Below are 18,528 nucleotides of genomic sequence, written 5' to 3' on the forward strand. Positions count from 1 at the left end.
TTCCACGTCACAGGTCTTCGTCATCAAAGGTCTCCATGCACCTCAGCATCAGCATCTCTTCGTCAGTGGCAAGGTCTGGCTCCTGCAAAACACAGGGGGAAGAGGATCCCTGTGTCCTTCAGGAATCCAGGCCCCAGGGAGGTGGGACGGCCCCGGCATCTTCCCCCCAGTCTGCCCCATCTCCTGCTGCATCTTCTTCCAGGTTCCGGCCGGGAAGGAAGGGCTACAGGGGGGAAGGGGGGAAGGTCCCATTTCCATTTCACGCAACGCCACACTCTAGGATCTTCAGAAAGGGTTTTCCTGGACACAACAGAACTGGCTTCTTTTCCATCCTGGGCATTTCCAGGATCCCATAAGACAGAGTGAGTGGCCTTCAGAACTCCCTAGAACCCCCCAAAGCTTGATCCAAATGCCCCTCCATGGAAGATGGTGAATGACACCACGGCACGCCCACTGAGCAAATACCACGCAGCTGTTTGAAATAACAGGAATGAGGTCGTTCTCTGTGGGATATACTGTTTAAAAAGAAAAGAAGGGGTGCCTGGGTGGCTCAGTCGGTTGTGTCCGACTCTTGGTTTCAACTCAGGTCATGATCTCAGGGTCATGGGTTCGAGCCCTCCCACCCCACCCTTCAGGCTCTGTGCTCAGCGGGGAATCTGCCTGAGATTCTCTCTCCCTCTCCTGCTCATGCCTTCTCCCTCAAATCAATAAAATCTTTTTTTAAAAAAAGAGCAAGGTACAACATAGTGTGTAGTGTAGGCTCTCATTTGTGTGTGAAAGAACGTATAAATATCTGTAGATCATCCCTGGATGGCTGCGCGAGAAACCAGTAATGGTAAGTGCCTTTGGGGAAGGGAACGGGGCGTAAGCAAGGGAAGCAGGTAGGAGAGAGACTGTTTTGTTTGTATGTCTTTTGGTAACTTTCAAGTTTCAAACTATGTACGTGGGTTAACGGTGAGCTAATTGTTTAAGAAGCAGCACTAGGTTGTTTTATTCCCTTTATAATGCCCCCCCCACCCCCCATTACCTCTTCACCTAACAGTGTATTTCTGGGTTTGGCTCTTCCTGTCTTTCCCCACCTTGGCAGAAACTGATCCCTGTTGTTTGTCATGGGTTGGTCCCCTTGGGCCCTGGGAAGCGTCCTGAAAACCCAGTCAACCATCCCACGAATGTGGGACCCAGTCCCCAGGGTGACGGCGAGGTTGGGAGCAGACTCCACAGAAGAAGCCTGTCCAGCTCTGGACAGTGTCCTCACTCACTGTGCTCTACTGATGGAGAGGGGGTATATCTGAGAGGGGACCGGGTGGTCTCTGGGAAAATCACAGGGGCCCCTCATTCAGGGTGAAGACCAGAGAAAAGCTTGAGAAAAGACAGAGTGGAGCACAACGGGCACCAGGAGGCCAAGAGTCCCGGGAGCAACCACACACGAGTCTCTGTTGCACCAAGTGCTTGAATGTTGTTCAGAACAGTCCAGTTCCGTAAGCCCCTGAAAATGATGTCTGAGGCATTTTGAAGCTGCAGATTTGGGAAAGCAACAGGCTGTGAGAGGTACCTGCTGGTACTGGGTGCTGAGGTGTGTTGAATCGTATCCTTCCTACCCCAGTCCATGCCTGGAACCTTTTTCGGAAACAGGGTCTTTGCGGGTGTAATTAGTTAAGGACTACAAGATGAGCTCCTCCTGGGTTTAGGGTGGGCCCTTCATCCAAATGACCAGTGTCTTTATAAGAAGATGGGAGGCCTAGAGAGACACACCGAAGGCCTTGTGAAGACAAGAGGCCTTGGTTGGAGGGATTCAGCTGTGAGCCGAGGCGTGCGGAGGACTGCCGGGAGCCACCCAGAGCTACGAAGAGGCAAAGAAAGACCGTCCCTCGAGACTTCAGAGGCAGCCTGGCCCTGCCAGCAGCTTCATTTGGCCTCTAGCCTGCAGAACGGTGAGAGAGGCAATTTTTGCTCTTTTTAGCCGCCGGGTTTGGGGTAATTTGTTACAGCAGTCCTAGGTGCTGTCTAGCTGCTAATTAAAGTTTCATCCAACCACCTTGAGACACTGACTAGAGGCGGGGGTGGGGAAGAGGATGAGATTTTCCTCTTTACACCAGCGCACAGCAAAGGCCGCACGCCTCCCACGCCAGAGCCTCCTGGACAGCTTGCTCAAAATAGAGAGTCTTGGAGCCCCGCCTCACAACCCTGAATGAGAATCTGGGGTGCTCGGGCCTTAAGAATCTGCATTTTCCAGTTAGCTCCCAAGATGATTCAAGTTCCAGCATGTCTGCTTTATACAGATACGCCAATCCTGCTCGAGCTTTCTTTTCCACCATATGCGGGGAAGGGAAGCAGGGAAAGCAAAGACTGTCCTGTTAATCTGTTCCCCAGGCTTCGGGAAAGTGGACCGACTTCCTTTGTGTCCGAGAGAAAGAGGGACACAGTGGTAAGGACCCGACAGCCAAAGGCCAAGGGTCCATGGGAGGTAGAGAGCAGCCCGAGTGGGGTGGGGTGGGGGCTCCAAGTGGAGATTCAAAATGGTCCTGACAGAGGGAAATGAAGGATTCATGGGAAGAAGGCCAAATTATACCTTGGCCTGTTGGAAAGCTGCCCCAATTATTTTTAGACAAACATTGTCATTATTATTGCTTACCTTTTTAAAGAAACAGCTGTATCTTTGCTGAATTAGTAGAGAATATCCTTAGCTATGAATCTGAAAGGGCCTGTCCCCTTGGTGGCTCAGGCATAACTCCCCTTCCCACACGAAAGTTTCTGGAATGTACCTTCTCATCAAGACACAGCCAGCTTTTGGGAAGCAGAAATTAATACCCTTCGAACACTGACAGCAACTATTAGCCCAGGGTCTCAGAAGACGACGGAACAGCTCAGCGTCTTGGAAAGGAGTCCCACAACATTTACAAATGCTGCAAAGAGTCAGGCCCCCGGGATCTGGGCGCCACGTCAAGGGGCTCCCCGTCTCAGGCGTGCCCTGGAGACCATCCGTGTGTCTCTTCCCCCCATTTCCCTGGACGTCTTCCCTCCCCAGGACGTATGGGGCTGATGCCAACCACCCATGGAGCAGGCCGAGGGAATGAAGGGGCAAACACCCAGCCGCCAGGGGCCCCTGTGCTGTGATGTGAGGTGCAGCTTGGGGGGCTCAGGAGTCCTTCCTGCCATCCTAAGGCGGGTGAGCGGAGGTCTCCTTGCACCGAGCTCTGTCCTACCTGTTTTAACTGGGGGTTAACACAGCAAAGGCCTTTAAAAAAATCAATGATGTGCATGTAGAGCTGAAACTTGTCCTCCGGATATTCTGGGTTGCCTCCGGCAAACACCGAACTGACAACAGAAAAGAGAAGAAACAGCAACTATTTAGAACCCTCCTCTTCGGCCCCCGCTTGCACCCCCTGAAATACTTGGACTACAGCATGAACCAAGCACTTGGAAACACCCCGCTGAATTGGAGGACAGGCTGGAGCCCCTTTGGAAGGTTTGTGTTGCCTCGGCTTCCGTGTCACGTGTGGAACCCACGGGAAAAGGGAGACCCCCAGGGAGACTGGCTCCCACGCCCTAATTTAGTGTTCTGATCTGTGGCCTCGGGAAGAAGGAGCTGAACTGCCCCCTCCCTCAGAGTCACCCTCGGAGCCGCGCCCCTCAGCCCTGGTCCCGCATGGCTGCCTGGGGAGCTCAGGGGGCACAGGCCACACTTGAGCTCAGCCCCCAAGGTGCCCCCCGCCATAGGTCTCACACGGAGCACCAGCCCCGGTGCAGGGAGGCGGCCTGTGCGGCAGACTCCTTCCCCCTGCCTTCCTGGGACCAGGGGAGCAGCCCCACGACGTCAGGAGCCTGGACGGGTGCCCTGACAGCCTGCGTGTTGACCTCACGTCCTCTCGGAAGCAGGTCCACAAGCTGCGTGCGTAGACACCCTGTGGCAGCAATCCCTGCCTTTTCCAGGGAGAGCCGAAAACATTTTCCATAGGGTTGTTTTCGTGTTCCATCAGCAGAGTAAGGAGTTCCAGACCCTGCTTGGCAAGTACACTCTGGAGACTTCTTACCAAACTTCTCCTCACAGCCCGAGCCTGGCTCAGAACTAGGGAAGTCTGCCTCCAGCCCGGTTCAGCAAAACCAGACTCCACACACAGCTGAGAGCAGCTGGAGTCCCCGCATAGAATCTCTTTGGAGGGTTTGGACGAGTCTGTGGAGGCCGGGCCAGCAGGCCGCTGGAGGGGGAGACAGGCTGATGTCCGGTGCGCCCCCAGGCAGCCAGGTGACCAGGGGCCGCGTGGCCTCTGGGGAGAGTGGGGATATTCATTGGAATATTGGGACAGGAATGTTCCCTCCCTCCCAAAGCAGGCAAACGAAATGTCCGGGCCTTCTTTTTAGCCTTCCTAAGGGCCTGAGCCTGTAGGCTCTAAGACCGCAGCTTTTCAAAGTAGCAAGGGAACGCCAGGCCTCCACTAGCTGTCTCTGCGAAAACGCCCGCGTGCTTCAGATTTCCTCAAGCTGCTTGTCTCGCCATCTCCCCAGACCCTGCTTTGTGTCGTCCCGCTTCACGGGGTCAGCTCTCCCCTCCTCCCTTCTTTCCACATCCGTCCCCAGCAGCCCCGTGCAAAGCAGCTTCTCCCCTGCACGGCTCAGAGACCCCCCTCCGCTCAGGGCACAGGCCTGGGTCTGTGTTGGCCCAGGTTCTCGATGCCCCGGAGCCCCCGCCCGCCTCTCACACCTGACGCTGCGGCAACCTGCCCACGGCCCCCTCGCTCTGGGAAGACGGTGGGGTGTGCACAACCTGCCACCCATGACCTGCTGCGTCTCCATCCTGGGCGAAGAGTGTTCTATGCGGGGGAAGCCCCAGATCGTGTCATCCCACGACATCCCCGGCACAATCCTAGGACCGTCCCGCTTTGAACCACAGACAAAAGTGGATCTCTACAAACTTCTAGGGAATTATGCACCCCTCTGCGGGGCTGCAGGGGAGTGGCTCCGAAACATCCCAGCTGGGGGACACACACACTCACACTGTGTCATGCCCCCTTCCTCACCTAGAGCTGGATGTACTGGGAGCCTCACTTTTGTCCAGGAAACTGGCCACATCGAAGGCATCTTCAAAGAGAATCTGAAGGAAGGCACAGAACATGGTGTGTCAGAGATGACAACAGTTGGGTGCTTGCTCTGGGCTGCTGGCAGAGATGCGAGGAAGGCTCTCTTCGGAACCCTCGTTCCCAAAGGGTGGGCATGTGAAAGCTGGGGCCCAAATGTGGGGCCTCTGCCTGGTGACCTTCCCAGGAGGTCCTAGTAAGCTCTTGCCTGCCCAGAGCAAACCCCCACCCCCAGGGGTGGGTACAAGGGAGCGGGGAAGCACTGGGGACTGTGCTCATCTCTTTCTTCTTTTCTTTTCTTTGTCTTTATTTTTCTTTCCTTTTTTCTTTTTTCTTTATTTTCCTTTCCTTTCCTTTCCTTTCCTTTCTTCCTTCCTTCCTTTCGAGAGAGCACAAGCAGGGTGGGGGCGAGTGGGAGGGGCAGAGAGAGAGGGAGCAGGAGAATCCCAAGCAGGCTCCATGCCCAGCGAGGAGCCCAATGCAGGGCTCGATCTCACAACCTTGAGGTCATGACCTGAGCCAAAATCAAGAGTTGGAAGCTTAACTGACTGAGCCATCCAGGTGCCCCTAGGTCTCCTTTTTCTAGAAGGTGGGTGTGTGGGGAGGCCAGGCTTCCGTGTACACCAGAAGAGGGCACATCTACAGCTCCCAAGGTGTGGACGCTATTCACGCCCAAGATCCGCAAGCTAGCAGCTTCCTGCCGGGACAGCAGGGTAGGTGGTCGGCGGTTCTGGGTGAGGCTGGAGAAGAGCCAGCTCCCAGTCCTGCCACTCACTAGTCTGCGTGACCTCGGGCAAGTGACCTCTTGTCTCAAATCCTCCTCTTACATGAAGGGAATCACAACAGTGCCTACCCATAGGGATGTGGCAGGAATTAAATAAGATGAGATATGTGAAGCAGCTGGTGTACAATGTCTCCAATTTGTTAGCTGTTCTTGAATATTATCTGCTTTATAAAAGAGACACATGTTTATTGTGGAAATTTTGGAAAACAGAAACAGATAAAATCACTGAGAAACAATCTCACCCAGAGAGGTCCATTGTTGACATATTGACCTATTTCCCTCCGGTCATTTCCTGAGGCATATTATATCCTACATTTCCAATTTTGTTATCTTGTTATTTAGATGGTTTATGGTCCTGCTTTTCATTAATTCTGGAAGGCTATTAAATATTCCACAGCAATGATGTACCCTTAGGAATGCAAGATTTAGCAAATAACAATGCAGGGTGCTGAGTTAAATTTGAATTTTTAGATAAAGAATGAAACATATCTGAGCATAAGAATGGCCCAGATATTACATGGGATTTTCTTATATTAAAATTTTCACTGGACGTGCCTTACTGTGTCTGACACCCCATTTACAAGCACAGCCACCCTGAGAACAGGAGAGGGAACTCTCTGGCCTCGAGTTGGCAGGTTCTGGCAGGTTCCGCAGGGTGTCTCCTGTCCCCTTACTTGGGACACACTGCTCTTTCTCTGGAAGTCCTGTGTCTGTCCTTCTTGTCTTCTTACAATTTGCTTCCCCTGACCTGAATCCCCTGGGACTCTGGATGGCCCTTCTTCTGATCTTCCGGACATTTTATGTCCTTCCTTTTAAATATCCCTTTGCTTATCTCAAAGAGGATCTGGAAAGAGGCCACTGAAAGGACCAGCCCAGAAGCTCATCCATGCATTGTGTGTTCTTCCCCAGCAGGTCTGAGGCTGGATCCTGGGCCCTAAATTCCTGCCTTTGGCCAGTCAGCCCGTTGGAGTTCTGGGCCACGCAATGTCCTCACCGGTGCACAGCCCTCTCCCAGCTAGCCTGGGAGACTGCCAGGCTCCACGGCCATTCTGGAGTGCCCAGCAGGCTTACGGGCCCGTGCTTCTCGGAGCCTCCCAGGCACATCTGACCCTACGGCGCAGGGCCCGGCCCCAAACACACTCGTTCTGCCACAGATCCTCTCCAGGTGGACTGGGAGCTGTAGAGGTTTCATGCAACTGATCTAGAAGCCTGCGTAGGAGTAGCTGCGTCTCTGTCCCTGCCCTGGGCAGAGCGGTTCTCCATTCCACTTACCTCGTCACCCCGCCCTGGTGGGCCCAAGCCTGGGGACGGTGGTGTGGCAGAGCCCTGAACTGGGCACAGCTGAGGGACTCTGCTGCCAGCTTCCTTCAACAGCAGGAGAATGTGAGCCCTTAGCCCTTTCTGGAAAAGGTAAGAGAAGCTGCTTCCATGATTTGGGGACGTTAGATTCTGGCTTGGGGTCTGCTCTTTCTTGAGGAAAGTTTCGTGCTGCAAAAGCACACAGACCCATACAGTCAGGTTATAGCTGGACAGACTTGTCCACACATTTGGCAGACGTTTTCCTCTTGCTTTCTTTGGGTGAGCCTCCAGGGCCAGGCGCTTCGGGGCTCCAGAGACATCCGGGTTGGCTGACACACGCCGTGGGTATGAGGTCCTCAGCTGTTGGTTTCCTGGCCCTGCCTGGACCATTATGGAGGAGAACTCACATCCTCTCCTCGTGGACCCAACATCAGTGGACAAACAGATGAGAAGCCAAAGTCCACGGAGTGGCAGTTGGGGGAGGGGAGCGGATTTGGGCGGGGCTGATTGACTCGCATGTCTGCGCTGGGAGTTCCTTCCAATAATGCCCCCTGTGCACCAGTCACGGTGGGTGCTTGTTAAAGCAGGTTCAGAGCTGCATCCCCTCAGGAACTCTGATTCAGTGGGTCTGAGGTATTTGCCAGGTACCTGCCTCTTTACTAAGCTCTACTTGAGGAGGATCAGGGGAGATCGTGAAGGTTGACCATAAAGGGCAGAAAGATGTAAGAAAATTCTGTGATGAAGGAGACACAGGAGCTGGGCCTCCTGGACAAGTCACCCCACTTGTTAGGCCTCATCTGTCAACTGGCAGCACTGGACTGGGCGACTGGCATTCTGTTGTTCTCCAGGCCCAGGCCCTGAGGGCTGGGAAGCTTCCAGAAGGTTGGGGCATTCCAGGGCTGTATCCCCTGGGTCACAGGCACCAGGAAGGTGTCTGGCTCTAAGGCTTCCCGGAGAGCCACAGGACATCTCCTGAAAGGGAGCACCCACGAAGGGGTGTTTGGAAAGTCAGGGCAAAGCAGAGTGGTGGCATTTACCTTGTGGAGGCCATGGATACTGAATGTCCTGTAAAGCACAGGACGGGCGCCGAGGAACTGCCTGCCCCAGGCTGGAGAAGCAGGTCAGATGCGGCCCGTGTGGTAGCTGCAGCCTCCTGAGGCCTTTCTAATTCTGGAAGTGCAGCTGAAGGGCCCACTCACGCCGCCAGACACACTGCTTTGCCGATCACGGCTTCTAATAACTGGAACTCTGGGAAGTGCTTTGTAGTGAAGGTGTGGTTGCCTCCGCGCGTGCATTCCTCTTTCTTCACTGAATGGCAGCAATGCTCTTTGGGGGTGGGAACTGACCTCCTCTGAGGGGTTGGGCCTGATTGGTCCACATATAATACTGTCTTGATGATGTCAGTAATTAGCTTAGTCATCTGGCCAATTCTGGCCAATGAAAGGGCAGAAGAGGTATGGCAGAAATTTCTGGAAAAGTTCTTTCTTAACCCTTAAAAAAGTGCCACTTCTCTCTAACCTGATGTGGAGGAGGAGGGATGACAGCTCGGTGGCTCCCAGCTGCCATTCCCCAGTCACATGGGATAGGGAAGGGAGGGAGGAGAGACAAGCCAGCTTTACCATGAGGCACAGAAGGGGGAGGGGAAGAACCAAGTCCATGGTGACATCACCGAGACTAGCGGAAAGCCCTCCTGACCTTGGGACCTCCCTGGCTGTGAGAAGTACATTTCTGCATGGTTTAATGAGCAAGTAATTTGCAGTCAAAATAATCCCAACTGATTGAACCTTCTAAGCCTTCTCTTCTGTAATCCCCATGGAAAGGTCCGGAAGCACGAGAAAAAGAAATGCCATTCTGTGGTTGTAGAGCTTACGTCGGATAAATCAGAAACACACCCTGTGAGTCAGAATCTAACCATTCCCTCAAACTTGGTAAAGGACCCCAAGCGGATCCCTGGTGTCTCCAGGCTGAGGGTGACAGAGTTGTTCCTGCACGCCCCCCTTCCACCCCAAGGGTCTTGCTCACCTCCTCCGGGGTGGAGACGAGTGAGCAGCTGGCTCCTTGGCTGTCAACCCCACTGTCCTTCACGCTGCCATCGGCACAGGCTGGTTCCTGACAGGCACCGGCAAGGCCCAGGAGGCCGCTCTGTCTCTGTGCCCAGGCCTGCAGGAGACTGGCCTTCCTCTCCTCAGAGAGGTTCTGCCATAGGTGGGAGATGGCTGCGGAGACGATGGGGAGCGTCACCTCCTGTGAGGACACAATCCCATTCCCGATCAGGAGGTCCATCGTCTGCTTGTAAAAGTTGAGATACCTGAAACAGAAATGCCATCATCTCCCAGACCTGAAGATAGTGGCCACAGGAGCCTCCCCAAGCCGTGTCCTCAGGATGCCGTTAGCAGGGTGTGGTCCACAGCACGTGAGCCTTGCCACAGCTCTGCGGTTTACCAGGGGCTTCGCCTTCCTAGTCTGCATGCCCCTGACACTTGGAGAGCAGGAGTCATCATGGATGACACAGATCTGTGCTCCGGGGTCCTTCCCCACATCTTCCCAGAGTCCCCATGGAGCTCTCCGCCTGATAGAAGAAAGAGCTAGGAGCGTGGCCCGCTCAGCTCTCAGCCCATGGGAAAACTGCTTAAAATTCCAAGCCCTATGAATGTGCAGACGTGATATGACGCTTGTTTTAATTCAGGGCCTGAAATTCAGGCTCAGCTGTGGATGAGCCTCCTTCCATGGGGCTAATACCTCCAAAGGCCAACATGGCTGCCACTGGTCTTGAGTCTGTGGAGCGGCCGTGAGTGGTAGTGGGAGTCTGAGCCAGTCATTCACCGTATTTCTTACGATGAGACCAATAATACAGGTAGGGTGTGTGTGTGTGTGTGTGTGTGTGTGTGTGTGTGTGTGTGTGTATGGGGGTGTTTGGTCCTCATAATCTCCATCAACAGCCCCCACAAAGTCACTCCAAATAAATACCTGGTCTAAATGAGCTCAATGTATGTGCTGTGCGATGTAGCTTCAACATTGTTTCTCTAGCCCCTCTGCCAGCCCCATCCCAAACCCCTCCAATGTGGAAATTCTGGGATGTCACATGCCACAGACAGAGCCTCTGTCCCCTTCCCCACAGGCTATGCACGAAGCCACCCGCCCAGCTGTCCACACCGTTCAAATTCCATGAGGTCTGGCAACAAGGTGACTGGGGAGTATAAGAGCTCCACTTTTTTCTCTTCCTCCTCCTCCTCTTCCTCTTCCTCCTCTTCCTCTTCTTCTTGGTCTTCCTCCTCTTCTTCCTCCTCTTCCTCCCCCTCAGCATCCTTCCCGACTGCCTCAACTGGGCACCAGATGGCAGAGCCTTTCTGAAGAACCTTATCTGAGACCAGGCTGGTGAGAAAACAGAAACAAGACAACTGCAAACTAATGCCCCCCATAAACATCCACACTGAGATTCTGAATGCAATTTTAGTGTTGGGACGTGTGTGTGCGTGTGTCTACACATGACCAAGTGGGGCTTATCCTAGGAACGCAAGATGGCTGGTTCAAACTTCGATCGTCAATCAGTGGAACTCAACACAGCAACAGACTAAAGAAGAAAAACTATACGGTCACCTCAACAGATACAGAAAAGCACTTGGCAAAATTCAACATCCATTCATGACAACAGCCCTCAGCAAACTAGGAATAGAAGGGAATGTCCTCGACCTGCTAAAGGGCACCTACAAAAACCCTACAGCTAGCATCATACTGGACAGTAAAAGACTGAATATTTCTCCGTGAAGATCGGGAACGGGACAAGGATGTTCACTCTTACCACTTCTATCCAGAATCCTACTGGCGAGTCTAAACAGTCCAATACGGCAAACAAAAGAAATAAAAGATAAACAGATTGGAAAGGAAGAAGTCACAGACAAACAGGCGACTGGAACTAGGTGCGTTTAGCAAGGTTGCAGGAGACAAGGTCACTAAAGGAAAACCAATAGTATTTCTATACATTAATGATGAGCAACTGGAAATTGAAATTTTAAAAGTACCACATACAATAGCACCCTAAAACATGAAATACTTAGGTTTAAACCAAAAGCTCAGTCTGACAAAGAAAAAGTGGATAAGTTACACTTTTATCAAAATTTTTAAATTCTGCTCTTCAAAAGGCAGTTTTTACCGAGTGGAACAGGGGCGCCTGGGTGGCTCAGTCGGATAAGCGCCTGACTCTTGGTTTCGGCTCAGGCTGTGATCTCAGGGTCGTAAGTTCGAGCCCTGCATCACTCCATGGCCAGAGTCTGTTTCAGCTTCTCTCTCTCTTCCTCTGCCCCTCCTGCTCGTGCTCCCTCTCTCTCAAATAAGTAAATCTTAAAAAAAAAAAGTGGAACATGACACAATTTGGAAAACCAGGATTTGTGCCCAGAGTCTCTTCATCCTGTTGAGTTCAAATACAAGTGCACCAGAAGAAAACATAGGATGATTCTTTTTTCTTTCTTTCTTTCTTTTTTTTAATTTCAGAGCAGAGGAAGCCTTTCTGAGTATTCTCCCAAACCTAAGTAATGATAGCAGATTGGCAGATTAGACTTCGTTGTTTGCATGGCCAAAATAACAACAACAACAAAATAATAATAAAACAAACGACCAAGGGATAATTATTTGCAAGTCATGTCCTAAAAGAGAGCTAATTTCTCAGTATACGTAGAGGGCTTCTACAACTATGCGAGAAAAAGACCACCAACCCGATAGGAAAATGGGCAAAAAATAGTCACAAAAAGTTCCCAGGAAGGGAAATACAAATGCCCTAGAACAAAGGCACTGAATTTCACTCCTAATTTAATTAATTAAAATGTAATAACTATAAAATATAATCTATTCCCGAGCTGGTGCCCCACTTTTAATTGCTGCAGTTTTAAAATATCGCCAGTGAAAAATCATAATTATTAAGATTTTAACAGAAATTTAGCCATTCTCACGTGCGCACACGATAGAAGTATTGATAGGATTTTCGTATGGGATGAAGTGTGTTATCTTAAATCGGTAAAGACAGGATGGCTTATGTGATGAATGGGGTTGGGATGAGTGGCTAATGATTTGGGAAACACCAATGCAATTGCCTACCTCACTGAGACCATCCCTCCTTGCTGATTGTGACGTGGTGCTGGGGGTCTTACCTAGGATTTCCGGAGTACATGCTGGCATATTCTGCCTTGACCTCCTCCAAGCTGTTTGCATTCCCATCCTCCAGGTTGAAGGATTCTGTTGGGGAGGGGAAGGCAAGGGTCACAAAGGGGAAAGCCCAGCCTTTGTCAAGCCTCTCCTGCCCTTCTATTTTTTTTCTTTTTAAAGATTTTCTTTATTTATTTGACAGAGACAGCCAGCGAGAGAGGGAACACAAGCAGGGGGAGTGGGAGAGGAAGAAGCAAGCTCCCAGCAGAGGAGCCTGATGTGGGGCTTGATCCCAGGACCCTGGGATCACGCACTGAGCTGAAGGCAGACGCTTAACGACTGAGCCACCCAGGCGCCCCTCTCCTGCCGTTCTGATCTGGGTAGACCATGAGTGGTCCCTGAGCCCACCCAGATTCGGGGTTAGGGAGTCAAGAGTCCCCTTTCCCTTCTCCTTCTAGATGTGATGAGCTTCTTGAACTGGCCCTTCTCAATGTAGACACCAAAATATCCCTTTCAGAGTTCAGTGTCCACCAGCTTATTCCCCACGGCTCCCACACTGAGTGCCAAGAAAGGGAGCCATGCTTTGCCTTTGCTTTTGAGTATGACAAGCACCAGTCTGCGTCCTCTCTGGTCTCTCAAGATGGGATCAGGTACCTGGTGACTTCCGTCTGTCCTGCCAGACTGTAAACTAATTTCCTTGTACCCCTGGCCCAAGTGCAGGGCCGGGCACACGGTAGGCAAGCAAGAAGTATTTGTTCACTTGGCTTAACCCAATCTCTGTTTTCGATGGAAAACCCAACCAGTCTTTCCCTGGGAAGGAGACAGGGGTGGCAGATGGGCATCTATTACCTTTCAGCTTCAGCAGGTTATCCAAGGTTTGCTCCAGCTCCTGAATGTGATTCTTGGCCTTATTCAAAACCTGCCACTGAGGACAGAGACAGACAATGCTGAAGGGCCAGCCTTCCACCGCACACACTGTGGCTCTGTGGGGACCCAGGAGTCCGTTCCCCGGGCTGAGGCCATGCCCCCTCAGGTGCAAAGTCACAGTCCTTGACATCGTCAACAAAAGGAGTGGGAACTTTGTTCTGATGTGCAGAAGGCATGAAGTTGAATTTGTATTCTGGAAAGAGTTCTCACTGAAATACTCAACAATTTAGAAACGAGCCGTGTTCAGCAGACGACTAGGGCTTCTAAGGGGCCAACAACTATATTTGCTCCTTGAACGTGGAATGAACGGTGAGTGTGGAGCAGCCCAGGCTGGCACCAAGACCAGGGCTAACTGCTGCTCGGTTGCCACAATGAGCAACTGGCTGGTTAATACGAAACGCGCTACGCTGACCATAGTTTCTATCGGCTAAGTGCACACACTCTGGTTGGTCAAAAAGCTTCTCAAATGCTCTGTCCACTTGACCTCTGAATGCCCTCTTGCTGCAGGACTAAATCACAAACGTTCCCCCCTCCCTCCTTCTTCCCTTCCTTCTCTCCCATATGTGATATTCCTAAAGACAAATGGAAACTGCCAGATTATTCAACACAAGAAATGTGAACTGTCGTTCATCACGCTGACCACTGATACCTGTCCGGACTTACTACCTCCATCAGGCACGTGTAGCAGGCAAAGCTGCGTATGAAGCCGGCGGGGGGGGGGGCACAGAGTAAATAAGACAGCCCCGGGTTTCCGGCAGGAAAGACAAGATGAGCAGGGAAACAAGTACTCCTACCACGAGCTAGCATTCAGGAAGCACTGAAGGGAGTAGAAGCGAAGGGCCGTGGAAACACACAGAAGGAAGGACTGACTCCAGCTGGAAGCATCAGGAAGACGCAGAGCGGGACAGCCGAGCTCTGGAGAGAGTGCCATCTCAAAGGCAGAACTCTGTGCAGGGGCGGGGCGGGGGGGATGCTGTGCAGGGGCAGAGGCTGGGGGGGGCGCCCCAGGGAATGGTCGAAGTGAGGTGTGGCCGGAGCACAGGGCGGGCAGAGGGAGCCGATGCAAAAGCAGCAGCCAAGGGTGGACGGCACATCCAGGAGGCTTGAGGGGAACGAGACGCACCACACTCTGCCGACCCAAAAGACAGTGACCCGAGAATGCAGTGGACTGCAAGATCTCAAACACTCTTTGTAGAGTAGGGTCCACTTGGTGTCCCAGATGATCTGCTGCCCCCAGTCCCAGGGGCTCACGGTTGTACTGTTGGGCCAGTGAGGACTCCTTTTCCTATTCAGACACCAGGGCCAACTGGTTTCCAGAACGTCAGGCCTGTTCTTAATCAGAATGTGGTGAGGTCAGCCTGACCCTCTGGTCCAGAGTGAGTTGCTGTGTTCGCTCAGCAGGGACGCCCCATGCTCACTTGCAGTCTTAGTGGGCCAACCTACACAGCCAGGGAAACCAGGCACAATTCACTGAAATTTTGTTTCTGGAATGTTTTCGGCAGGCTAATTAGGATCTTAGTTCTGGGTTGAATTACATCTCCCTGAAAAAATGTATGTTGAAGTTCTAACCCGTAGAACCTGTGAATGGGACCTTGTTTGGAAATAGGTCCTTCATAGAGGTCCTTACGCTAAAATGAGGTCATCAGAGTGGGCCCTAATCCAATATGATGGTGTCCTTATTAAATGGGGACACTTGGATGCAGAGACAAACACGCACAGAGGGAGGACGAGGTGAAGACATAGGGAGAAGATGGCCATGTGACCGGAGGGCGGCATCTCTAAGCCGAGGAACACCGAGGAATTGCCAGCAAACACCAGAAGCTGGGAGGCAGGTGGGGGCCTTCTCCCCTAGAGCCTTCAGAGGGAGCGTGGCCCTGCGGACACCTTGATTTTGGACTTGGAGCCTCCAGACGTCCACCGCAATAATTTCCTGTTGTTTCAAGCCACCCAGTGTCTGATATTTTGTTACGACAGCCCTAGGAAACTGAGAGGACCTGCTTACACCTTGACCCTTGTAGACCAGATTCTGTCTTCATGGCTATTGGAAATGCAAATTTCAGGGTTGTCCCTCCAGCAGGACAGAGACAGGAGGAGAACAGAGAGGACTCCCGGTCCGCACGCTGTTTCCCGGCTGTGCTGTTCCAGGCAAACGGTTCGACTTCCTGACCCCTCCGTTCCCTCATCTGTCAAATGGGGGCGATCTGAATGGAACTAGGGGGACTAAATGAGCAAATACGCTGGGGAGCGAGACTAACACTTAAACCACTGACGGTGCCGCATGTTTCCACACAGTGACCTTGTGAGACGTCACCACAGGCCCCTGAGGACGCCGTTACTATTGTCCCTGTGTGACACACGTGGTGACTGAAGCCTGGCCAGGAACGTGCCTCCCGTGGGCGGGGGCCGATCGGCCCGGCTCTCAGCCACCACGTGGTGAGGTGCAGATGGTAGGGGGTGCGAGTGAGTCTTCCTCTACGTTTACTTCCATTCCTTCCTTTGGGGCCCTGAACACATGGTCTTCCTCTGGTTGCGCCGCCAGTCTGCGCACTTCCTACCTGGCCAGCGACGGGGACTTTGGGGTTTTCAGCGTACCCCTGGGAACAGGCAGCCTACTCCTGTTCATCCAGGGGACAGGGCGCAGAGCTATGCCAGGCAGGCTCTTGGCCCTGAGCCCCTGAGCCTGGCTCAGCAAAGGGAGGAGGAAGAGCCCTCCGCACACCTCTCACCTTCCACGCCTTTCTACGAGAGCAGGTGCGATGTCTGTTCGGATTCTCTGCGAAAAGCCCTTGCCGCCCTACTTGGCTCCTTGCACCAAGGTGCTGGGGGGAGGGGGCGCTCAATCAAGACACATTCACAGAGGCGTCGGCTCCGTGCCTGCGGAGGAACAATGCTGCGTGCTGCCGTCTAGGAGAATCCCATGTTAGCTCCGTCAGCAGGGGGCTGGGAGCTCAAGCCCAGCACATGGTCCCTGTCCTGAAGTGTCGCTTGGCTGAAAGCACCAGCCCAGGAGGGAAAACCCGCCGGCTGGAAACAGTCCCAGGGTAACGGGCTGGTCTCTGGAAAGAGCGCCAGGTCTGGAGCTGGGAACAGAGGCCCTCCTCCTGGTCCTGCCCCCAACCAGGCTGACGGGTCCTTTCTGACTCCAGTCCCTCCTCTGTTACGACAGGGTGGGGAGCGGGAAGCTCTCAGGGCCCCCTCCCCTACTGGAGACCTCCTATAATGCTCTTCTGATAACAGGAGCTCCATGCCTTCCAGCGTCACCCCAAACTGCCTAAACCTTCCTCCGTGCTCTGCCAGAGGCCGGAATAGGCAATAAAGAAGCCATAGAAGGAAAGAGGAGAAATCAAGAGCAGGAAAAGATAAATGCTTACTGGGAGAGCCCTGGTGCCTAGAGAAAACCTGGTTGGGGCACAAAACCAAGTTGCACACGTGTGTGTGTGAGTGTGTGTGTCCGTGTGTGTGCGCACGTGTGTGTTTGGGGTGGAGATGCAGCATTGGGAAGCAGCTGCTGGAGGCTCACCCCTGTCCCCTCGAGGGCCAGGCACAGGGGCCACTGGCTGACCAGGCCCTGCTATTTCCCTTCCCTGCCAGGCCTGTCTGCCGCGGGTGGGGAAGGTCCAGCTCATGCTCTACCCACGTGCGGCCACAGATAGCACAGCACAGGGGCCCACAGTGGATCCCTGACCCCAGCCGGGCTGCAGCCCTCGGGGTGGGGGCGGTGGGAGTGGGAGCTCCAGGCAGGTCCCCCCCCATCGCCCCACAGTCCCCCTGCGTGTGGAGACTATTCCTCCCACACCCAGGTCCCCATACCTTCGAGGCTGTGAGATCGGAATGGGAGTAAACCGTTTTCCTGAGGTTGCTGAACAGCCCCGCCAGGGTGGCTCGGTGGCGGGCCTGGGACAGGCGTCGGCGGGCCACCCGCGGCTCGAGCTCCTGCAGCTGTGCCAGCGGCTGGGGTGTCGCTCTGCCACTGGGGTTACTGCCTTCTCCGGAGGTCGCCATGATAAGCTGCAACGCAATATTATGCCCTTTGGGGGCCCTAAATAACAAAGATACAGTATTGAAGAAAGAGGAAGGCAGATCGAAGGAGAAAGAAAGGGGGTACTGCTCCCAAGCCCCAGGTCCCAAACCAATGAGTATAATCGATAACAGATCCACAACAACAGATGACACAAAATCTATTATTTAAAAACACAAACTACTCCTATATGACTCAACCATTGAAGGGCGCTGCTGCTTTACACCAGGAAGTTTCCGGAACACTGCAGGTACTCACCAGACACTTGTTAACTGACTGGCGGTGGCCGAGGAGAGCAAGCCAGGCCCTGAGATCAAGTTCCTCTCAGTCTGTTAAAAGCTGAGCAGGCATGTGGCCCACCCTTTGAGGGCTTTCCTACCATGAGAATGCACCCCTCTTCGATCTGGGTAGCGGTTACACAGGTATATGTACAAAAAGAGATCCATCAAGGCCTGTTCCTTAGATTCATGAACCTTTTAATATATAATATTTTATATATATATATATCTCAAAAAGAAGAAATGGACTGTTCTACCTGTGAAAGCAAAGAGTCACATGATGGCAGAGAAGTGGAAGGAGGCTTGCCTTGTCCTGCTTCTAGTGGGTTCTAAAGATGATCCTTATGTTGTCTCTTGTCACATCTGAGTTCACAAACCAGGAGCCCTTCCCTAGGAGAGGCGATTCTGGGACTGATACAGAGCAGTTTTAACAGAAGACAGGGACCGAAGTCTCTTACCTGAGCCATGGACCCCGCCTTCGGGTGCTCACCCCACCACTCAGAGGACAGCCAGCTCTTTCAACAGAGGGGCTGCATCTTCATCCCCTCTGCACCCCCAGGAGGTGCTCAGTGCTGGGGTTTTGAGTGAACTAGAATGCGAGCCCCCGCTGGGTCCTCAGTCGGGCTGCACGGGGACAATGCATGTCCTCAGCCAGGGGCCTGCCAATTTTGATGTATGCCGGCCCCTGGGGGCACTGGAGAAAACACACCTGCCCAGGCCCCACCTCGACAACACTGGATCTGAATCTCCTGGGGTGAGCCCAGGCATGGGGCGGCAGCCTGCTCCCCAGGGGATGCTGACACGTTCACGGTTGGAGCCACCACTAGGCACACACAGCGACACGTCTCTCCAAGCGCCACAGCTGGCAGCTGGGAATGAATTCTCCTCCATAGAGGGACATCGGGGAAGGAGGCTTGAGAAAGCTTTCCTGCTAAGTTCTGGGGGGGTAATCAGCCAGAGATAGTGAAGCCGATCAGGCAGTGCGGGATTTTAAGACACCGTTTAGGGTGAGGC

The 18,528-nt window shown here is 53.1% G+C and overlaps 1 protein-coding gene across 1 annotated transcript; it reads right to left on the reverse strand.

The window, feature by feature from the left end:
• Window positions 1–7: 7 nt before the first annotated feature.
• On the reverse strand, window positions 8–17,220 carry STRA8 (stimulated by retinoic acid 8). Its single transcript, XM_045792595.2, has 8 exons — window positions 17,029–17,220; window positions 13,141–13,216; window positions 12,297–12,381; window positions 10,309–10,527; window positions 9,178–9,463; window positions 5,016–5,089; window positions 3,204–3,315; window positions 8–82 (listed from the first exon to the last, which is right to left on the reverse strand). Exons 1-8 carry the CDS (start codon window positions 17,218–17,220, stop codon window positions 8–10), a joined length of 1,119 nt encoding a protein of 372 aa, XP_045648551.1.
• Between the last annotated feature and the right edge of the window lie 1,308 nt (window positions 17,221–18,528).

This window comes from Ursus americanus, chromosome 3, assembly GCF_024610735.1.
Source record: "Ursus americanus isolate L20-20 chromosome 3, mUrsAme1.1.p, whole genome shotgun sequence".
Taxonomy (NCBI): domain Eukaryota; kingdom Metazoa; phylum Chordata; class Mammalia; order Carnivora; family Ursidae; genus Ursus; species Ursus americanus.